Below are 23681 nucleotides of genomic sequence, written 5' to 3'. Positions count from 1 at the left end.
GAGGTACTTAATTCTGGGGATATGAGCTCTATCTCTGCCCCTTCTGTAAGGTTTTAAAAGAAATGATGTTTTACTTAGGAAGACTTGGGAAGGAACAACAGTAGACGAAGAAGAATAAATATGAGAGGTGGATCTTCAGGTGATTAGATCAGGAAGTTTCTTTTTTTTTTTTTTTGTTTGGGTTTTTGTTTTTGGTTTTTTTTTTTTTTTGTTGGTTTCTTGGGTTTTTGTTTGTTGTGAGGTTTTTTTTGTTGTTGTTGTTGTTGTTGTGTTTTTTTTGTTTTGGTTTTTTTGGGGTTTTTTTTGTTTTCTTCTTATGAAGTTTTCTTAAGCAGATCTGGTCAGGATTTGTCAGAATGACCCTATACCTATGCTGTCCTAAAACTGCTTGTTACTGAATGGCCAGTGCAATTGCCATTGATATTTTGAAAATTACAAATGAAAGCAAAACCAATGTAGATATGAGGGAGTATCACTTGAGTAATTACCTTTTCTCTTCTTCCAATGCTATTACAAAAAAAAAAAAAAAAAACCCTAAACATTTTCTTTCTAGTTCTCTTGCATGTTCTTATACAAGAGCCTTACTAAAACTTAATTGCTTTAAGTCAGCAGGAGGAAAGATACTAATGTATTTGAGTTTAGATAATACAAACAAAAGAGACAGAATAAAAATATCTAAAAGCAGTGAAGTTTTCTTTCTATGTATCATTTGCAAGCACCTTAAAAAAAAAAAGTTGCCGCATGTAACAAGTTTGAGCTTCTTGGCTTTAGTTTTCTTTTTAGTTTTCTTTTCTTACCTTTTGCAGAAGCTCTGGGAGCAGTTTGGTTGGCCTGGGAAGATCTCAGCTGGTTTGCATCAGGAATATGTTCCTCAGCACAAGGTGGCAGTGCCCCCTGAGCTGGTCACTGCCCCAGCTGTGTCCATGCCTCACCTGACCCCATCCTCCTCCTCTGCTCACTCCCAGGCTTTTGTGAACATCTGGGAACTTCATCTCTTTGAGGGGTTGCAGTTAAATCAGTCAGTGGGCCCAGCTGTGGTGAGGGAGTGCATTAAGGGTCACAGTAACAGGGAAATCCTGATTTCTTCCTGTCAGGAAAAATAGCCTTTTTCATTTTCTTCTCTGATAGTCTTCCCAGGTTGCTTTGATAGGCCACAGTAGTTAATACACACAGGTAACAATCACAAAGGTTGGCTTTGAGTTACCTTTCCTGCAGCCATTTTATTAGGTAAATACAAAATTAGAATAGAGCCATTCCAAGGGGGAATAAAGAAAGGGCAGTAAATTTTGTCTCTTGATCTCAAGGGCACCTTGCTTGTCATTAAAAGCTTGGACTAAGTCCCTGATTAAAGCTAGCCTTGTTCTAAAACATGCATGGAAGACTGGAGAAGTGAGCTGCAGCAGTTGCTTGGATGAAGAAGACACTGTGTCAGGAAAAAAGCATTTGAGTGGTTCCTGTCTGTGCCTTGGAACTGACCTTAGCTTTACACTAAGAGGAGTACATAACATTACATTGCATTACTAACTACACAAGGTATACAAAATCTGTAAGAACTGAGACTGAAGCAGTGTCACAGCACGAGCTTGCTGAAGGAGATTCAGAGGAGGAAAGATTTGGACTGCTGGTAGGTTTGCAGAATATGTGTAGTTGCATATAAACATGATTCTTTCTGCCTGATGCAGAAGAATGGAATGGCTATACTATTGAGGGAGATTGTTTTGTACAGCCAAAGATAACAGATTGGAATAATTATTTTCTTTTTAAAAATTAATGTTAAGTTTGGAAACAATTCCTAAATAAGGAGTGAAAAAATAATGCAAAAAAAAAAATCTAATAACTTTTTCTTGTATTTGCTGAATGCATGTTTTGAAGAAGAGATTTCATAAAATTTGCTAAATACTAACTGGAAAGATGGGTAGTATACAAGAAGATGTTTAAATAAATTGGTTTTCAGGTTTTATACCCTATGTTTCAGAACTATAGAAGAGATTAAATTATGTTAAATTTAAATCTTCAGAACATAAAGCATCCTTTAATTTCTGAGGATGACATTGCATTAAATTAAAATCAATATTTTAGGTTGATGTTGTGAAAGCTGTTAACTACATAAAGCTTAAGGGAAGCTTGGTACTAAATAAATACAAATGATGAGTTACTGCTTCTTCATCTGTTTTCAGAATTTGGATTTTGCTATATTTTCTCTGCAGATGGCATTCAGCTGAGTTAAGTGAGCATATTTCATGAGTGAACTTAAAATACATTTGTCTCTGAGCTTTTGAGACAAGTACATGTCTTCTGCTTTAGAGAATCCATGAAGGGATCTTGATGAAGAAGCAATACTTGATGTGGAAGAATTAAAGGGAAACCCTCTGTCAAAGCTCTGGTCATACAACACCTGAGGGGGAGAAATAGAGGCCATGTAAACATTCATCAGCCCTCAGAAATCTCCACCTAGGCACTATTTTTAATTTTTTAATTCACAAAACCCATATTTTCAGCAGCCCTTGAGAAAACCTCCTCCCTGGTATTGCCAGCTTCAGCTGTTCTCTGGAATACCAGATAAAATGCAAAGGTTTCTGTCCTTACGGAATAAGAATGGGAAAAACCAGCTTCAGTTCAGATATTTCTCATAGGTACAATCATTTCTCTTAGGTACAATCTATCAGTAGAAAGCCCAGAGTTTTATACAAGTGTTGTTTAACAAATTTAACCACCTCTTTTCAGTGGAGCTCACAATAAACTAATTTGTTCATTAGATAATGTGTACAGCCTTGCTTTTGCTGTCAGGACCACAAAAGTGAGAGCATTGATTGAGTGGTGAACTGAAAACCTTCACCTGCAGTAAATCCACAGTAAAGTGAAATTAGGGTAACAGTCATGGCATTCCTGTGCCGTGTTTTCTATATGAAATGGGCTGCAGATCCCAGTGGAAATGAAACATATAAAATGCAGACTTTAAGTTTACATTTGTGAGGCTTATACACTCAGTGTGGCAGCAAATGGCTTGAAATACGCAGGGAGCAGCATCACTTGGAAGAAGTTTACTGATATAATTTAAGAGAGAAAGGGCAGAGGAGGAAGAAAGAAGTAAGGTCTTTGACATATAATAAAGATTTTCTATTCTTTTTCAGGATCAAAAAATGGTTAGAAACTGTATTAATAAATAACAGCACAAATTTTCACTAGGGCCTTGTCTGTCTTCCAGAATGCTACATATAATGAATTGCTGAATCATTTTGTCATCTGCTCAGCATGAAGAAATAAGGCAATTGGAATATTGTGTGTATCATGACTTTGGGAGATACGGATGGCTGCTGTTAAGAAGAAGAACTTTGCTGAGAGGACACAGAAGAAGCCAAAATATAGGAGTAAGGAGAACTCATGTCAGGAAGGAGAAAGGGGTGCTCTGACTTAGGGCAGGGGGAGGATTGGGGTTGTGAATGTGTTCTGGACTGTGCAGCTGGAGTCAGAACAGCCATGTCTTTTCTGGGGAAGGGTATTTGTGGCTGGGTGCTTCTTTATGCCCTTACCTTCACACAGCTGTGCTTCATCTGTAGCCCTGCATGGTAGCTAGCCATCTAAATCCACATTAATGCTTTCTGTGTTAAATGCACTGCAATACAGAAATAGTCCTTTGGTTCTCAAGCTGTATGCATTTGCACAATTTTAAAAATACCTTGCTTGGTGAATACATTAGTCTTTCAAAAATGCAAAGTCCACCAAAACTAAGGCCTCTTTTATCTGTTTGCTCTGATTTCCAGTATATTTGCAGTGGTTTCATAATGCCCAACAGCAGACACATCAGCTCTGGCTTTATAGGTGGTGCAGAAATCAAGAAACAGGGTATGTGACTGCCACATGATACAATCCAGCATCATCCTTTTCCTCAGCTTGTTTGAGAGCTTTGCTTTACCAGAGCTGTGTCCATGTGCTCACATCCTCACTAAACAGAAACAGTACTGGACACAGTAAATTAAATTACCCCTTTGCTCCTTGAGTAGTTATTTCACCTGCTGCACAAGGTGCTGCCTCGGTGATGGATACATGAGTGCAGTGTCACCAGGCAGCTGCTCTGCTTCTCCTGTCCCTGCTGGAAGCCTTGATGGATTCAGGTTCTGCTGGGCTTCCTTGATGGATTCAGGTTCTGCTGGGCTGCCTTGATGGATTCAGGTTCTGCTGGGCTGCCTTGATGGATTCAGGTTCTGCTGGGCTGCTTTGGCACACTGGAGCTGCTGAAAGGAGCTGTGCTGGCCCCAGTCACTCCCTGTACACCTGAACATCTCTCTGGTTGCCAACAGCATCCACGATGGCTGGGCTCTAACCAGGTTTTGGTTTTTTATTATAATCAAAGTCACTCACCTGCTAAGGTCTCCCAGTTAACCCTTTCCTCATCAGTGAATGCAGGTAGAATCAGTAAGTACTACTGACCATCACCAGCTGTACCCAGGAGGGATAAGTTAGAGATGCCTTGGGTGGGAAACTGCCTCTCCTGGCTTTCAGAGTTGTGTTTACTGACTTGGACAACATGGCATAACAACTGGATTACTCTTACTACATATAAACTCAAATAAATTTGTTAGTGAAGTAAGCTAATTGGGTTTAAAGGAGAAGAAATCTTGTTTTTAAGATGAGGTAACACGATTTATAAGAGTGTACTGAAGTTGCACCACTGCTTTCTCCCACAATAAAAGACTGTTAACTCTGTCAGGTGTTTTTGTAATTTATGCAGGGGGTGGTCAGGTGAGCACAGAGGAAGCAAAGTCCATGGAGGGATATAAACAGAAAGTGATGTATTCCCATTGCTGGGCTGGAGAGGTTTGTGTTTAAGTAGGCTGTGTGTAACACCCAGTGGGGCAATGGAATGCTGTAATTCATCTCAGAGAGGATTGTGTCCAGTCTTGTGGTGGTGTGAACACTGTCGTGTAGGTGGAGTTGAATTATGTTCCTGAAATCTTCAGGCACTTTGAGTTCCGTGAGTTGGATCTATTAATAGGTTGTTTCCTGTTTGCTTTATTTTATGGTTTGCCAACATCTCCCAAGTCTTCCCTGGAACACAGAAAGAAAGTATTTCAAGATTAGAGTGGTAACCAGCATCAGCCCTAATGTTTATCCTCCTCTAATTTTTACTGAATGCACAACATTCAATTAACTTCTAGAGTATAAAGGCTGGAAAGCAGTATCTGAATTCAGTTCTGGTGCAATACAGATGATTTCTGTTAGTTTGACACACACAGGTGTGTGCACAGAGCACTTTGTGAAGCGTGTGCTTCAGTGCTTTGGGAGCTCCATAGGTGTCTGGCTTTCTGGTTTGCAAGGATATTATTTTGGGGGTTTGTTTTTGATGTCAGTGCCAGTAGTGGTAGGCTCAGTTTACATTAAGAACTGCTTGGTGTTTAAAGTTATATTAAAAACCACCTCCACTTCCTTGCAGTTCAAACAGACAGACAAAAAATACCCTAAAGATATGAAGCCAGTGAGCTTTTCAGGAGAAGCCAGAGAAAGGGGAAGCCACAAGGAGTTTGAGGGCCCATGGGAAGAGTTGCAATAACAGGTTGGTTGGTGAGAGACTGGAAGGAGCTGTGAAAGTGAATACAGAGCTCAGACACATCAAAAACAAGATCTATTTTTTCCTGTTGTCATCTACAGTATACTTACGTTACTTGCTCTCTAAAATTCATTTCTCTGGTAGATATCTGTTCAACCATCATTAACTTAATCTCATATTTTGTGTATTTTTTAAAATTTGTTTGTCTAAATACAGGCTACCAGTCTGTTCAAGATGAGGACAAGTTAGATGCAATTCATTAGGCTGGTATACATAATTTTAATTTTAGCTGAATTATACATATCTGAGAGCTTAGAGGTGTCATTTTTGGTTGTTTTAAGGTGTACAGTAATTTAATAGCAAGTAAGTTTTGTAATCTGCTACATTAAGAGCACTCTAAATTTGTAGTTAATGAAATGTCCTCATTGTAGCTTGTTTTTTGCTTAACATTCATACCCTGTTTTGAACTGGGAATTGAATTCATATTCAGTGAGGAAGGGCTGATAAGAGGGAGTTCAGCTATTCCTCCTCCCATTTGAAAAGCAGTCATATTCTTAACTATTCTTCTTGTTTGCTGAAAGTGGTTGGGATTATAATAGTTTTTATATTTAAAGTAATTGAGGAAATGGAAACCAGTTCATCACAGACAGCTTTTGCGAAACATCTCGATAGGTAACGTGCTTAATTTTTAATGTCATAAAATCAGCTGCTCTGAGTCAAGGGCATGCACTTGTGCCTACACTGTAACAGGGCCCTGTCCTTGTGGTCCTTGCAAAGCCATGTGAATGTCCTGGGCTGAGGATTCAGGAAAGTGCAGAAGTTGTTAATTCCTTCCATGATGTTTCCTCAGGCTCTCTTCTCCGAAACCATGCCAGAGATGACAGAGAATGAGACACCTACTAAGAAGCAGCATCGGTGAGTTCCTGTGGGAAAGGGACTATTTCCTAGGCCTGTAGTCTGCAGTCATGTTGCACTTACAAAGTTTCTAGCTAAAAGTTTGGCAATAAGGGTATGGACAGGAAGTTCTGTGTGCTCATCAGGGTTGATCCAAAAGTTTCTCTCTTGCCCTGTCTATGCCAAACTATTTGTTAAAGATACATCTACCTGGGTCACTTAGGCAAAACAGATTCTTTAATTATTTCACTGACTATTCTGACGTGTGTAAAGTTGTGTTGCTGCCTCAGAGCACAGTCTGTATTTTTGTGGAGGCTCCTTTAGATATCAGGAGGTAACTACTAATTTTGACACGGTCATTTAGATCTCTCCTTTAACTCCCAGTGGAATCTGGATCTTACATCTTAAATCTCTGCAGGAGCACAAACTATGCCTTGAGGTTGTACAGCAACGCTATGACCAAACTTTGTAACAAAGTCACTCAGCACTCATTAGAACTGTTCCAGGGTTTTGTTCCTTTGTATTAACATGGGTCATCTGATACCTGATTGGTAAGGGGATTCTTCAGTCCTTGGTTAAATGCAGCATTCATCTTACACTGGTTAACCATGTAGGATATTATTTATGATCAGGAAAAGCTCAGAGAGAACACTGATTTGTCCCACAGAAGGTTTTTCAGTCTTTGCAGATTTCGCAACTCTTTCTTACCTGACTAACGGAGTATTTTGTGTTCTGTAATGGTAATGTCAACCAAAGGACAGCTGGTCTGTCCAGTCCTTATGTTCTTGTGCATATTTAGTGTTAATGATCATCTTTAAGCATTGTTTCTTAGCAGATGTCTCTGGGTCTGACCTGTAGCAGTAACATTACAGTCTCATAGTCCTTGTCTAAGTTACTGTAGGTGCACGCTATCTTTAGTGAGCTACCAGAAATCAGAATCAACTCAAAGCACAAAGGATAGATACACTGTGCCTCACAGTAATCACACATAACTGCCACATGTATCATGCATTCTTACCTCAGATTCCTTGTCACATCTGGACTGTTCTGTAACAGTCTAAAAGGACAGCAGAAGATGCTACTCTGCTTTTTGCATATCCTAGGAAACATCTAAACTGAGAATGTGCTGCAGGACAGAAGCTTTCTGAAATTGTTTTTTTCTGGAATTTTGCTTTTTCCAAAAAAACATGTACTTTTCTTTACTGTACATCCTGGAAGTATTTGTCTTAGTGCATGTGTATAGTACATCTTATTTATATATGTAGACTTTGAAGATTTGAAATATATATATTTGAAATTTATTGACTGCCAATAAAGCAATTTGGGGCATTGCACATTGATTGTTGTCATCAGTCCAATAGTCCAGGTGAACGTATGAAACCAAACACAATCCTCACTTGCTGAAATCAAACCTATTCAGAATTTTGAGACATTAAAGAACAGCAGCTGCAGAGGAGCAGTAGTTTTGGTTTCTCTCACAAAGGAAGCCTCTTTGATACCAGAAGTTACGATGTTTGAAGGCAGTGTGGCTGGAAAATCAACTTGCATGGTAAAATTTTCTCCTATTTCAGTGACCCAGTAAATGTAAAAGCAACATTTCAGACAAATACTTTACTGTCTTGTTCCTCACAAACAAAACTATTTTAAAAAAATCTTTGGCTTTTTCAAACACTGCATAGTGTAACAGGAACATAAAAACCCAGCTCTCCACTATAAATATGTACCAGTAATCAAGTGGAATATTGCACTGTGACTTGTTGTAGTGCAATTGATTTAAGACTGAACATGAACAAATTTTTATTAGAAGCTGTTTAATACCAATGTCTAAGAACATCTGATTGTGACTTCTGCTGCTCTAGTTCGCAGAGAAGACTGTGATAATTAGTAATTTTAGCTGTAATAGAAATAATATAAGAAATATTTGTTTGTATGCACATCTTTAACCTTGAGTTTCACATGAATCTTTTCCCTTTATGTTTCACAGAAAGAAAAACCGGGAGACACATAATGCAGGTGGGAACATCATGCTCTGCTGTTCGGTCTGGAAATAAGCACAGATGCTTTGGAGCAGTAAAACATAGTTTACATGGAGAAGGCTCCCACACAGGAGTTTAGTACACTGAAAAAGCCTCACCCTACCAAACACCTTTCTGTGTCCTTGCATAAACTAACTTTGCAGATTGTTTCTGGTTTGCTGGTTTCCACAGTACAAAGTTAAAGTATGAAGGAGCACCTGCCTTTCCAAAGCTAGTAAATTAAGAAGTTAACAATTTCAGCTGTGTTCAATTCCAAAGGAAAAAAACTGCACAGGCATTCACATGCAACCAATATCCACCTCTGTCATAACAGAGACAGGTGTCCTACCTGAGAGCTTTAGGCTCCCTGGATTGGAAGTATTCCTCTAACCTATTCCTAAGGCACCCATTTGGATGTTAACACCCCAGAAATTCTGTGCAAATGTTGGCTGGATGTTGCAGGAGTCACATCCCTTGGGCAGCACCCAGTCAGTTCTAGTGCCAGTGGCATCTTCTACAAGTAGGAACAGAAAGATGAAACTGGGGAGGAGTCTGGCAGGCTTTGGGCTGGTTATCCAAAGAAATTGATTGCAGGGTTTTTTTCTGAACAGCAGTATCATGTGATCTTCACAAACTCAGCTGGAAAAAGCACTGAGCAGTTTCCATGTGAAACGTGTGCAGGGCTGTGCTTGCTGAGTGTGCTCAGGGTGTGGCCAGTTTCTTAAGAATTAAGAAGAATCAGGAAACAGTCTTATCAGGTTTACTTCTAAAATGGTTGGCCTCATTGGAATTCCCAGTTCCTGTTTCACTTGTTGATAGCTTTCCAAAATCTTTATCACCTGGGCTGAACTCTGCAGTATATGGGGTCCAGCTCCTTCCAAACCTATACTTTCTTAGCCATTAATATATGGAAAAGCTGAGGAGAGTGTTGCAAATATTACCAAAACAAAAGAGTAGCACTTCACAAACACTGTGATATCTGTATGTATTAGTAAGCTAGATAAAGATTAAATCCCAAGTGTCCTGTGTTTTAATTTTGAGAGAGGTCCTCTAATTTATATGGTAAATTTCTTGCATAAGAAACTTTGTCTTGCTGTGTTTAGTGTATTTAGGCCTATTTCTGTCAATGCCAGCAGTCTCTCCTGAAATACAAAAAAAAATTGAGAAAGGTAAATTGAAGTGACAGGCTACTGAAATGAGACTATTTAAATTAAATTAATGAGTCTTTTGTAACTGAGCCAAATGAAATACACTCACCTGAAGGTCACAGTTTGTTTCTGTGTGCCACCAAAAGCAGAACAACTGCACAAACCAAAAGGTTCATTCAGCATCATGAACAACACAATGGTTTGAGTCCTGACAAAGCCACGAGAGAACTTTTTCCTTTTTTTTTTAAAAAAAGACATCTAATAGTTTTAAGTTTGCATAGAACATGAAAATATTTCAGTAAAAACAATAGCTACATGAGAGTTAACTGTATTTAAAAGAGGCTGACTGTGGTGGATGGAAAACAGAGATACTGTCTGTAAAAACCACTCCTAGACTTAGAGCGTAGACCCTTTCTGCCAATATTCAGACCTGTTGAAGAGGTAAATGGTATCCTAGAAGATTATAAATGAAACATTTTCTGACATTTTCTGACCTGCTCCAAAATAGGTAGTTCACTGGAACTATTCTCCATTCAGTATTTTCATTCTCCCAGCCAGTTAGACCTTATGGAACAGTTAAACTTTTGGACATAGAAAAGAGTATCTGATAGTCCATATACCTGGAGCTTCAGCTATGTTCAGTGTTGGCTGGCTACTCTGTTAATATAAATTTAAAATTTCTCTTTTGGTGCTAAATTTGACATTAGAATTTAAGAGGCATTGGTTTGCTTCCCAAATCTGAAACTGATTTTTTCCATAATCTTTGTTCATTTACTTTCTGTATGCGTAAATTTAATCAATTTCAAATTTAATCTAACTTATGAAGAGAGTGTCATAAAACTGTTAGAAGGCAGTTTCAAAACCTGAATTTTGAGTTGTAGGAACGTTACTTTTTCATGAAGGGGTCCAAAATATCCCCACCTTTTAAAGGCTATTTAAGTTATGGCTCTTTGATTCTAGTATTAATTTTATAACTTTGAGGTTTAATTTAGAAGAACATTTTTCCTCGCTTGAGGAAAAATGTTACACAGGTTCCAATGTATAATGAAATAATGTATTTCTGAGCCCTTACATTATCCTAGTTGTGCTGCCTTGCCCAACCAGATGAGACAGTACATATTGTTTTTGCTTAGTGGAGAGACATCGAAAAAAGAAGATTAATGCTGGGATAAACAGAATTGGAGAGCTCATTCCCTGCTCCCCAGCACTTAAACAGGTGAGTGTCCATCCAAGGTGCATACAAGTTTCCTGTCAAATGTCCAAATGTTTCTCTGTCTGTAAAGTCTAAATACCTATTTTAGTATTTGTATTAGCAAGAAGGCAAACTGTCTGAATTAATATACTCAAAAGTATTACTAGTTATTAGTATTTTAAAAACTACTTGTAATAGAAGTCCTACTTGGAAGTGCAGGGTCACATGAATGTAGTTACACGGATTTTGAGCATTTTATCTGAAAGTGTTGCATATGACTGCTTATTTTTGTCATCCTTCATATAATGGCTTGAAAGCAATTCAGAAACTGAAATTATAATAATGGTGATTTAAGACACTCTCCTTGCAAAAGATGAAGCAAGACAAATGCTTCTAGGCTGATGCACAGAAGCATCTTCTTCAAGATAGAGGAATCCCTAGCAGAGATTGTTCTTACTGAACAGTAGAAGAAATTAAGAAGTGAACAAAGGTTTTGCAGACAGAATAAGCATAGCTTAATAAAAAGATGATTGTGGATGGGTCATTTTCCCTTCCCATATTCCCTTGTATACTATTTTCAAAATTATGCATATATCTCCCTGGATAGTTGTTCCATGTTTCTTGCTTTTCTAATAAAATATTTACAAGGCAGTATCCTGGAAATCTCATGTGATGTGTGTGTTTATTAGTGAACATGAATTTTGGGCTGATCAGTGAGAAAGGATGCTGCCTGTTCAGGATCTGTGGCCTTAGTATCTTCCTCTGGGCATCAGAAGGTGTCAGCTCCAGCACTGAAAATGTTGATCTGTAAAATCTCAAGGCATTTTAGGGTCAGCATCACTCACAAAAGCCTGTAGTTTCATCTTACAAAAGCAACCAAACCAAAAAACAACATCTAAAAAACCCAACCCAAACCAGTAGAAAACCAGCTCTACCCAGTGATATTCGGAGCATATTTTTAAAGTAAAAACCTCTTGGAGTAAGTGCAGCCTCATCACTAATTGATTTACAAGTTCTAGACATTTCTCCTAATTTTATATGTGTGTTTTCTTTTACAGAGCAAGAACATGATCCTGGATCAGGCCTTTAAGTACATAACAGAAATGAAAAGACAGAATGATGAACTTCTGTTAAATGGAGGGAACAATGAGCAGGGTAAGTACAGGTGCTGCTGGGGGCTCTAGAATTTCTGTCCCTCACTTCTGCTGTGTCTCTGTACTGACTGACAGCAAAGCCTGGAACCACACATGGGAATCCCAAGAAATTATGCACATGCAGGAAAAATACAGCTGCTTAGAATATCTTGAAACAAAAAGCTGACAGAATGCCCAAGTGAGTGTTCTGGCTCATAGCTATCAGATAATGAAGCAATTCCATTGTGATGTAATTACGGAGCTTATAAGGTGGTGTGCCATCATCTGGTAAATTCTGCACCAGTTTATTCTACTATAGTGACCAGAATGATTTCTGACAAACTTCAGTTAGATTTTTGTTCATTGAAAAGATGAAGTTTTCTTCATTCATGAAGCTTTTTTTTTTAATTTGAAAGTCTGTAAGAGTTATAACAGCTTATTTTATAGAAATCTAACGCATCATATAAAATTTACTTGAATAGATGTATAAAAGTACAGTGATGGAGGTGTGACAGAAATAATCTCAGGGCTAATGTTGTGATTTGTGATTTTTATTTCTGCTTTATTGTGATTTTCCCAGTTTAGTGAGCTATCTCCCAAGTGCATTGCCAGCTTTTGTGGCTTTACACGAGTGCTCTGTATTTCATTTTGTCTGTAATTTTTAGATGTAATTAAACTTAATTCTTCTGGAAAGCTGTAAGCTTATCAATTAAAAGAGTTTTGGTGTTTGCAAAAGAACAGGGAAAAGAAATATATTAATGTGCTTGTCTTTCCTTCAGGAATTAAACAATTTTGATTAGCATTTAGTTTCATCTGGGTTAGTCCTAATGTTTTTTCCTAAGTAATTGAATATATCCTGCTATTGGTAATGGAATAGTCTGTGAAATTCATTCACTTTCCCATTCAGCAGAGAGACTTAGCAGGATAAGAGCACTTAGGTTGTGCCAACCATTTGCAAAGAGCATACGTTATTAACAATTTATTCAATTTATTTCTACAAATTATTGCAATACCACACAGTGTTTACTCTCTAAATCATGTGGTAACATTATTTCATTATTTGCTCTGGTGCTGATGTAATGGAGTGCTCTCACTGTTTTGTAGCTGAAGAGATAAAAAAACTCCGGAAACAGTTGGATGAACTGCAAAAGGAAAACGGGAGATACATCGAGCTACTGAAAGCAAATGATATTTGCTTATATGATGACCCTACAATCCACTGGAAAGGAAACCTCAAAAATGCCAAGGTCTCAGTTGTTATTCCCAGTGATCAGGTTCAAAAGAACATCATTGTTTATTCAAATGGGACTCAGCCCAATGGAAATAACCAGGGAGCATCTGTGCAGGGAATAACGTTTAATGTCGGTCATAATTTACAAAAGCAAACAGCCAACGTTGTGCCAGTTCAGAGAACTTGCAACCTAGTGACTCCTGTGACAATTGCTGGTATTTATCCCACAGAAAATAAACCATGGTCACAACCTACAGTTGCTCCACTGGCGTCTGCCCAGACAGCTCCAGCAGGGAATGTTCTTGAGCTCTCCACCCCGGAGAATGAGCGAGGTGTGCCCAGCGCTGCTCCTGCCAGCTCACAGGGCACACCTCAGCCTGCAGCAGAGCAGGAACTACAGTGTTCTTCAAATAACGCACCACAGAATGAGCAAAATCCCCCCAAAAGTAAAAGTGATGAGGAGGGCACTAAATCAACAAAGAAAACGCTCCCACAAGGAACCAGCCTTCCTTCCAGTGCCTCCGTGGAAGCCTCCCAAGGTCAGCAGGTGAATGCAGCTTGCTCAAACACACACAATTCCAGGAGTGACCTCCAGGAGAGCTGCACCGCTTCAACCACGGACACAGCTCGTGTGCCACCTGTGAGACCTGCAGAGAGCTGCTCTTCTGCAAATGTCCCCAAAAGTACGGACGTGGTCAGCAGTGCTGGCACGCCGGCGACATCTGCAGCAGAAGGAGTTAAGGCTGTGACAGCAATAAGCACTCTGGCTGCCAGTCCCCTGGAGAACTGCTGGTCTTTCTCAGGCTCTTCAGGTGTTGGCACTTCAGACTTGAAAAACATGAGTAGCCTTACCCGGATGCCTTCAGCTGGGAACACACAGACCACGTGGACGACCTTGCAGCTGGCAGGAAACACGGTTCAGCCGCTGAGCCAGACGCCATCCGGGATCATGACTGCCCTCCTCAACGAGCCAGTCAATGCTGCTGGCACTGTGTCTTCTGCCCACAGCAGGCCTTTGACTACAAGCATCAGTTTGCATGCTTCTCTGCCTGGGGATGGCCAGGCAGCTGAACAGATTGTAGTTACCTTGCCCTCCTGCCCACCTGTACCTATACAGCCTTTAATCAGCCAGCCACAGGTTAAAGCTCAGGCTGCAGGAAACATCCTTCCATTAAACTCAGCTATGCAGGTGATTCAGATGGCTCAGCCAGTCGCCTCAGCTGTGACAGGAGCACCAGCTAACCAGAATGTCATCATTCTCCAGCCTCCAAACCCTGCTCCGTGCCCACCCATTGTGAGAGCGGAAGTTCCCAGCCAAAATGTTAGTCAGCAAATTGTAATTATACAAGCTGCAAATCAGAATCCTCTTCCCCTCCTCTCAGCTCAGCCTTCTGCTTCTGTAAGAGTTCCCGTGAATGGGCCAACTGCAGTCGCCAACTCCAGTGGCACCATGCAAAATGCCTCTCTTCCACAGACTTTTGGAGGGAAACACCTTGTCCATATACTACCAAGGCCATCCTCTTTGCCATCTTCTAGCTCTACGCAGACATTCTCAGTGACAATGTCCAACCAACAGCACCCTCAGACTATCTCATTAAATGGGCAGCTTTTTGCATTGCAGCCTGTGATGTCTTCATCTGGAGCTTCAAACCAAGCCCCTATGCAAATTATTCAGCCCACCACCAGCGAAGATCCAAATACCAATGTTGCCCTCAACACATTTGGTGCTTTAGCTAACCTCAATCAAAGCATATCGCAAATGGCTGGGCAGAGCTGCTTGCACTTGTCTCTCAGCCACCCCGCCAATCCCGCAACTGTCAATAACCAGATTGCCACAGTCAACTGTGTGTCATTGCCAACTTCTGTGGCATCTTCAGTGCCTGCAGAGGTTTCAGTATTAACCAGTGTATCTAATTCCATAAACACTTCCCCACAAAAAGCGGCTGCTGGCTTGCCATCCAGTGCAAAATCAAAAAGGACAAACAAAAAGCCAAGCACAAAGAAACACCTAACAGTCAATAATAAAGTGTCTTGCCCAGCAGCTCCTTGCAAAGATGCAGGGAAGGTGGACTGTGCTCCTGTGGAAGCGGTGGCAAAGCCCTCAAGTGGCAAAGGGCCGCCAGAAAGCGCCCCAGCAGCGTCACAGGCTGTAACCACAGCGCAGGCGGGCGGCGCGGCTGCAGCGAGCAACATCAGCATCTCTGACTCTCCTTCCAAAGAGGCTGCAAGCTCTGAGCAGGCAGTGAAAACCCCCTGTGCCCCAGAGCTGAGCTCAGCAGAGGTGCCTGCTTCCTCACCACTGGAGTCTGTAGTGTCAGAGCAGCTGCTGCTCGCTCCCCCGCCGGCCAAAGATGCTGCTCCTCGCCAGCAGGCGCAGGGATCTCAGAGCCACCCACCACCTGCCTCTGTCCCATCAGAGTCCCCCAAACCCTGCACACCCCCCAGCACCTTAACACCCTCTGGTAAAGAAGCACAGGTTACACACTTGCAGGTTGCAAATGGGACTTCAGCAGCACAGAGCAGCACAGCAGGTCATACTTCCAAGGCAGGAATGATTTCGGAGTCCTGCAACGTTGCGCAGGATTCCTCAGTGGTAATGCAAGATGCGGATTTGTTAGAAGGACAGGGTCTAAGCAAAATGCTGTCTGATCTCACAAAAGAAAGAACAGCTGTGGAAAAAACCTCTTCATTTACTGTTCAGGGGGAGCATTCTAATTTTCCTATGGAAAGCTCTAAATCAGCAGAATCAAATGCTGATTTGCCTGAGAAGCAGGAACTCTTGCTGATGAACACAGAAAGTGACACTCTCTCCCAGCCTCACTCCTGCATCTCTGATCAGGAAGTAGTCAGTGCTTCCCTTATTACTAGCAGGCAGGCAGACTCCCCCATGTCAACCAGCTCTGGCAGCAGTCGGGGCTTCTCAGTTGCATCTATGTTGCCAGATACCACCAGAGAAGATGTCACCAGCAGCACCTCTACCAGTACCTGTAACAGCTGCACATTTTCAGAACAGACCGACATTGTAGCTCTTGCAGCGAGAGCTATTTTTGACCAGGAAAGCCTTGAGAAAGGTGGAGGGGGAATACAGGTTAACACGAGGGATGTCATCTCTAAGAATGAGGTTGCACCTTTGGAGAGAGAGCAACAGCCTTTTAAACCTCAGTCAGTGAAAGAAAACAACGCAGGGCCGCTAGAAGCGGCACCGAACAAATTCAGTGCTCATGATACAGTACAGACAAATGTTGATAGGCAGGTTGAGAAGCCAAGCTGCTCTGTAGGAAGTGTGGAAACATCAAACACTCCTTTGCAGATTTCCACTTCCCAGACACCCAGCATAACCAGTCTAAGCGTGAATAATCTGATACACCAGAGCCGCATTGTCCATCCCCTGGTGAGTTGCTCGGGTTTATCCCAGTCTTCAGAGCCTGCAAGCATCCCTGCAACCATGAGCCTCTCCCTTCCATCTAGCACATACATCAATCCGTCTCCAGGACCTGCTCTGATGAGTGAATATGCTCAGGAACAACTGAATGCTATCAGGGCAAGCAGCATGCAGGCTCCCCAGCTGCAGGAATCCCACTTAAAGCAGCAAACCCATGAAGGTCGCAAAGACTCTGCCAAGAGGGCCGTTCAGGATGACCTGCTGCTCTCTACAGCCAAGAGGCAGAAGCAGTGCCAGACAGCACCCATAAGGCTGGAGGGGATGGCGCTGATGAACCGCACCCCAGAGGGTATTGCTGATCAAACACAGATGCTGGTTACTCAGATTCCTCCTAATTCATCCAACTCAGTGGCACCAGTGAGCAATCAAGTACATACTGATGGCCTCAATAGGTTATTCCCACCCAACAGCAATTTCGTAACGCCGGCTTTGAGACAAACTGAAGTTCAGTGCAGTTCTCAGCCACCGCTCTCAGAGCAGCCAGGCCAGGCAGGGCAGCACTTGCAGCCCATCCAACATGTCCCTGCCCAAGGCATCTCTCACCTTCACAGCAATCACCCCTACTTGAAGCAGCAGCAGGCTGGGCAGTTAAGAGAGAGGCACCACTTGTACCAGCTGCAGCACCACGTCACTCATGGGGAAAATTCAGTCCACTCTCAGCCCCACGGCGTCCACCAGCAGCGGACAATACAGCAGGAGGTGCAGATGCAAAAGAAACGGAATCTCATCCAGGGAACACAAGCCACACAGCTTTCTCTACAGCAAAAACACCATGGAAGTGATCAAACACGGCAGAAGGGTGGTCAGGCCCATCCTCACCACCAACAAATGCAGCAGCAGATGCAGCAGCACTTTGGAGCATCCCAGCCTGAAAAGAACTGTGAAAATCCTGCAACAAGCAGAAACCACCACAACCACCCTCAGAGCCATATCAATCAGGATATTATGCATCAACAGCAACAGGATGTTGGCAGCAGACAACAAGGTTCCACTTCAGAACACGTGTCAGGGCACAATCAGATGCAAAGACTTATGACCTCGAGGGGCTTAGAGCAGCAGATGGTGTCCCAGGCCAGTATCGTTTCCAGACCATCAGATATGACATGCACCCCTCACAGGCAGGAAAGAAACAGAGTTTCCAGCTACTCCGCTGAGGCTCTCATTGGGAAGACGCCTTCTAATTCCGAGCAGAGAATAGGAATATCTCTTCAAGGCCCTAGGGTTTCTGACCAGCTTGAAATGAGAAGCTATCTTGATGTTTCTAGAAGCAAAGGGTTGGCGATTCACAATATGCAGGGCCGCTTGTCAGTCGATCACACTGTTGGCTCGGATGTGCAGCGTCTTTCTGACTGCCAGACATTTAAGCCCTCTGCGCCCAATCAACAACCAACGGGCAATTTTGACGTACAGGCTTCAAGAAACAGTGAAATTGGCAATTCTGTGTCCTCCCTTCGGGGCATGCAGTCACAAGCGTTCCGAATTGGTCAGAATGCTGCGCCATCCATAGAGAGGCAGAAGAGACTGCCCTACCCCCCAGTGCAGGGTATTCCAACAGGGAATACCCTGCCATCGAGGGAAAATGAAAACACGTGCCACCAAAGTTTCATGCAGAGTTTGCTCGCCCCTCACCTTGGAGATCAAGTCAGTGGAAGCCAAAGATCAATCCCAGAACATCAAAGGAACACGCAGTGCGGTGCCTCCTCCACAATCGAGTACAACTGTCCCCCAGCACGGGAGAGCGTCCACATCCGAAGGGATGGTGATGGCCAGAGCAGAGAAAGCTGTGACATGTCCATTGGGGCAATTAACACAAGGAACAGTTCATTGACTATTCCCTTTTCGAGTTCTTCTTCCTCAGGGGACATTCAGGGCCGCAATACCAGCCCAAACATCTCTGTGCAGAAGTCCAACCCCATGAGGATGACGGACAGTCATGGAACTAAGAACCACATGAATACACCCGTGTCCAGCAATATGCATGGAGTTGTGAGGCCAGCTCACCCTCACCCTGCAGTTTCTCATGGAAATGGCGAGCAAGGGCAGCCTTCTGTTCGTCAGCCAAATTCTTCGGTCACTCAGCGCTCCAGGCATCCTCTGCAAGACAATGGGGGCTCTAAAATACGTCAGCCTGAAAGAAATCGATCCGGAAATCAGAGACATGGAAATGTCTTTGACCCCAGTCTTCCCCATCTTCCTCTGTCCACCAGTGGCAGCATGATCCTCGGGCGCCAACAGTCCACCATAGAAAAAAGGGGAAGCATTGTCCGATTTATGTCTGATGGCCCTCAAGTGTCCAACGATAATGCGGCCCCTGACCAACATACGCTCTCCCAGAATTTTGGATTCCCTTTTATTCCAGAGGGTGGCATGAATCCACCAATAAACGCTAACGCTTCTTTCATCCCACCGGTCACCCAGCCTAGTGCCACTCGGACACCAGCTCTAATCCCAGTTGATCCTCAGAACACACTGCCCTCCTTCTATCCACCCTACTCTCCTGCCCATCCCACCCTCTCCAATGACATTTCCATCCCTTACTTTCCCAATCAAATGTTTCCCAACCCAAGCACGGAGAAGCCGAGCAGTGGAGGTTTAAACAATCGATTTGGATCCATTTTGTCTCCTCCCAGGCCTGTTGGTTTTGCTCAGCCAAGTTTTCCTTTGCTTCCAGATATGCCACCAATGCACATGACCAACACATCGCACTTATCCAATTTTAACTTGACTTCTTTGTTTCCAGAAATAGCCACAGCTCTTCCTCCAGATGGCTCAGCGATGTCACCTTTGCTTTCCATTGCAAACACATCTGCTTCAGATTCTTCCAAGCAGCCCTCAAACCGCCCTGCCCACAATATAAGCCATATTTTAGGTCATGACTGCAGCTCAGCTGTATGAAAACTGGCAGACTGACTTCTGGTCTGATTTGTTGTTTATATATTTAAGAAGAAGGAAGCAGATCTTAGCATCACCCCTGGAGAGACCATTCATAGCATCACTGTTTATTTGCCTCAATGTATGTCTCTGGTACTTTCCATATTCCGCTGTGTTTCCACCCACCTTACTGACTCTAAAGCACCAGTGCCTATAGCAATGCTTACTTACTAGGAAACGGTAAGGATGCAGCATTGAGAGCTGTGCAAATGCTGGTTGTTGATTTTCCAACAATCAGGTTTGATGTCTGGTTGTCCCAAGGTAAGGGCCACCCTCAGTAATACATGGAGTGAGAGCATCCGTATGGAGATAGGAAACAAGTGCTACAGGTGTCAGTTTGTTACTGATGTGTTTACCTGAAACTGCAGAGGAGCTAGGAATGGGTTTCTCTTTTTCCTTTGTACAATATCTTCAGGAGTTTCAACACAAGTCAAGTCTGTGTTAACCCAGTGCTAATTGGAAGAGGCATTTGTTGTGCAGCTTTTGTCTGTCTCAAGCTTGTCACCTACATTTAACCTAAGGCTGACTTTACCTGGTGAAAATTACTGTGTGCTCCCATGGTCAGCAATTAAAAATACTGTTTTAGAAAATTTAGATTTCTTTAACCCATGACTTTCTAAGAATCTTGTTTGGATCTGTTTCAGCAGTGGCTTCAGTTACTGCTGAACTCAGTCCCTGTTTCATTGTAGCTCACAGTTCCTGGTGCAGTCAGCAGAGTCAGCAGCCTTGTGTGTTGCCATTTCATTGTTGACTGCTGCAAGTTACCTCAGGGTGGGTTTTGTACCTTGTTTAGCACCATCTCAATGTCTTTTTTTTTTTTTCCCTCTCTACTTTTCTTTGGCCCATGCTCTAACACCAGCTTTCTACTTTCTGTGAGTGACAGCCCTTTGTTGTAGCAGGCATCACATGGAAGGAGGACTGAGCCTGTCACATCCCACAAAATGAGTGGAGATTCCTGGGGGCACGGTTTTTACTTGATATTGCTGATAGGATTGAGCCTGAGTTAATATCAGTACTCTGCACTTGAATGCACCTTTTATCTAAACCTGTGTGATTGTGGCTGAAAGAGGAACATGGATGTGCTGAGAGTGAAACACACAGGAAGACATTGGGATTTGAGGAAGGGTGATGTGTTTGTAGATGCATGAGAGATGGAGTGAATGTGTGTGCTGGCTGAGTCTCCAGTACTTTCACAAATTTTGGTCCTAATTCTTTTAAAGGAAAGGGAAGAATTAGGTAAATTTTATTTATTTAATGTCGCTGCAGTGTGCTTTTTCTTCTAACGGGGCAGAAATACTTGTCTTTTTTGTGTTTGGAAGTACCATTCTGGGTTTGATTCTTCAAACAACATAGTAACTTGAGGTTCCCTGGCATGCAGTCATCCTCTGCTTTTGTGTGGCTCACCAGTGCATCATCTTGCTGCTCCTGGCACCTGACAAAGCTCCTGGTGAGGGCATGGGCAGGAGCAGGCTCCCTGGGATTCTTTGTTTTGTTTTGTTTTGTTTCTTTTTCTTTGAAAGGTGGAAAGGAAGATATTTCTCCATGTCAAAGAACAAGACCCACGAAGAGGGTCCTAGAACAGTTTTCCACAGCTTGACTGCCCAGACTTTGGTTTTGCTAAGCCCTTTTACACTGATCCAGGAAAGTAAGGCGGCTTTACCATGAAAAATAATTGGGCTGTGTCTGTAGTCTGTCCTGACTACATCTCTGCTCTTGTAACCTGCAGTCTGCTGTTTTCCTGCAAGGTGAAGTAAAATAGTTCTGATCCTGGGTAGGAATCACGGAATCACAGAATGAACTAGATTGGAAAAAACCTTTGAGATCATCAAGCCCAACCTATGACCTAACCTAACACCTCCTCATCAACTAAACCATGGCACCGAGTGCCACGTCCAGTCTTTTTTAAACATGTCTGGGGATGGTGACTGCACCACCTCTCTGGGCAGTTCCATTGCCCCATCAATCTTTCAGTGAATAGTTTTTTTCTGATGTCTAACCTGAACTTCCCCTGGCACAGCTTAAGCCTGTCCTCTCATTCTGTCAGCTGCTGCCTGGACAAAGAGACCAACCCCATCTGATTACACCCACCTTTCAGGGAGTTGTAGAGAGTGATAAAGTCACCCCTGACTCTCCTTCAGGCTAAACACCCCCAGCTCCCTCAGTCGTTCTTCACAGGGTTTGTGTTCTCAGCCCTTCACCAGCCTCGTTGCCTCCTCTGGATGTGCTCGAGTGTCTCAAGGTCCTCCCCAAACTGAGGGTTCAGAACTGGTCACAGCACTCGAGGTGTGGCCTCGCCAGTGCTGAGTACAGGGAAAGGATGGCCTCCCTGCTCCTGCTGGCCACACCATTCCTGACACAGGCCAGGATGCCACTGGCCTTCTTGGCCACCAGGGCACACTGCTGGCTCATGTTCAGTCAGGTGTCAACCAGTACCCCCAGTCCCTTTCTGCCTGGAATCATGAGTTAATTCAGGTTGAGCTTATCTTAAGTGGTGCATCAGTTCTCTGTTTCTCATAAGTAATTGAGTATTTCAGTTCACAGCAAGGCAGTTTCTCTGTGCCACAGTGCAGTCACCAAGTGGCAGCCACTGGCCTGTGCAGGGGTTAGGAATGAGTCAGTTCTCAGCCTCAAACCAGCCCAGCCAGCTGCAGGTCTGGGTGTGCCCTGGTGAGACTCTTGACCAAAGGGGTGTCTGTGGGGCAGGAAGTCTCAAAGGCTCTGCCTCAGAGGTGAGGTGAGCTCTCACAGGGGCTGTTCCATGGGTTCTGGATGGTAGGGATGGGGATTGGAGCAGCAGCCATTCTGTGGTCACACACACTTGTCTGGCCTTTGAGGAGGGAAGCAAACATGCCCATTCTAGCTCTCTTTAAAAGGAATTGTGTGTGCAGCAATGGGTTTAGCTTTCAAGACAAACTAGTGAAAAATTAAGCCTTGGCTTCTAGGACTTTATATAAAGATTCTAATCTTGCTCATCATTCCAGACATTCACAGAAAACCATATTTTTTTTGGTCTCCTCTGCTGGAAAAACTACCCTACTTTATCATGTCTATTAAAACTGGAGAGAGCTTATAAACTTAAACCTGTTGCAATGCTTGAATGTCCACAGATCCACTTGTCCAGACAGGATGCATCCCAGAGTACTGAAGTAGCAAGCAGGACATACAGCAGGACCCCACTTGATCATCTACAGAAGATCTGGGAGTCTGGACAGGTCCCTGCTGACAGGAAGGTAGCCAGTGTTATTGCAATCTGCAGAAGGGGCATGAGGGAAGAACACAGGCAACTACAGACTGTGAGAGTCTGGGCTCCTGGAAAAATTATGAATATTATAAATTAAGGAATATAAATTGTGAATATTATCCTGAGTACTGTTGAAAGGAGTTTTAAGGAATAATGCAGCCATCAGGCACAGGCAACCTGAGTTCACAAAGTTGAAGTCCTGTCTAGCTAATTTGACACTTTTCTGTGATAAGGTCACTCACCTAGTGGGTAAAAGGAAGGCAGTAGCTGTAGTTTTTCTCCATTTTAGTAATGCTATGGATACTGTCCCTCACAGCATCCATCTGGACAGGGTGTTCAGCTATGGAATTGACAGGTTGATGGTGTGCTGGGTGAAGAGCTGGCTGAAGGGTGGAGCTCAAAGGTATTACAGTGAATCGGGCCGTGTCTGGCTGGCACCTGGTCACCAGCAGTGTTGTCTGGGGCTCAGTTCCAGGGCCAGTTCTGTCCCATGTATTTATCACTTATCTGGACACAGGAGCTGAACACACCATTGGCAAGTTTGCTGATGATACCAAACTCAGAGATGCTGTTGGCAGATGCTCTGGACAGGGATTCTGGATAGACAGTGAACCTCCTGCTCTCCGCAGCTCCCTGACAGGGGAAGTGCAGAGGGAGGTGCTGATCTCTTCTCCCTGGGATCCACTAACAAAACACATGGAAATGGCTCAAAGGGGCACTAAGGGAAGTTCAGATTGGACATTGGGAAGCATTTCTTTACCAGGAGGGTGGTCAGACACTGGAACAGGCTTGCTGGAAAGGTGGTTGAGGCCTCAAGCATGTTTAAGAGGCATTTGGACAACATGCTCAGTCCTGAAGTGGATGGAGACACTCCAGGCAGTTGGAGTGGATGATCACTATAGGTTCCTT

The 23681-nt window shown here is 43.0% G+C and overlaps 1 protein-coding gene across 1 annotated transcript in view; it reads left to right on the top strand.

Annotated features, from left to right (window-relative positions):
* USF3 (upstream transcription factor family member 3) overlaps positions 1-20165 on the top strand; it is a 28492-nt gene extending 8327 nt beyond the window's left edge. Inside the window, exons 2-7 of the mRNA XM_058800235.1 lie at positions 3206-3368; positions 6396-6460; positions 8424-8452; positions 10736-10818; positions 11853-11949; positions 13032-20165. Coding sequence (XP_058656218.1) covers positions 6414-6460; positions 8424-8452; positions 10736-10818; positions 11853-11949; positions 13032-19495 — 6720 coding nt within the window. The 5' untranslated portion in view covers positions 3206-3368; positions 6396-6413 and the 3' untranslated portion in view covers positions 19496-20165. The remainder of the gene's footprint in view (positions 1-3205; positions 3369-6395; positions 6461-8423; positions 8453-10735; positions 10819-11852; positions 11950-13031) is intronic.
* The last annotated feature ends 3516 nt before the right edge of the window (positions 20166-23681 follow it).

The sequence above is a fragment of the Ammospiza caudacuta genome, chromosome 2, assembly GCF_027887145.1.
Source record: "Ammospiza caudacuta isolate bAmmCau1 chromosome 2, bAmmCau1.pri, whole genome shotgun sequence".
NCBI lineage: Eukaryota > Metazoa > Chordata > Aves > Passeriformes > Passerellidae > Ammospiza > Ammospiza caudacuta.
This window is presented reverse-complemented; position numbering and strand designations above follow the sequence as displayed.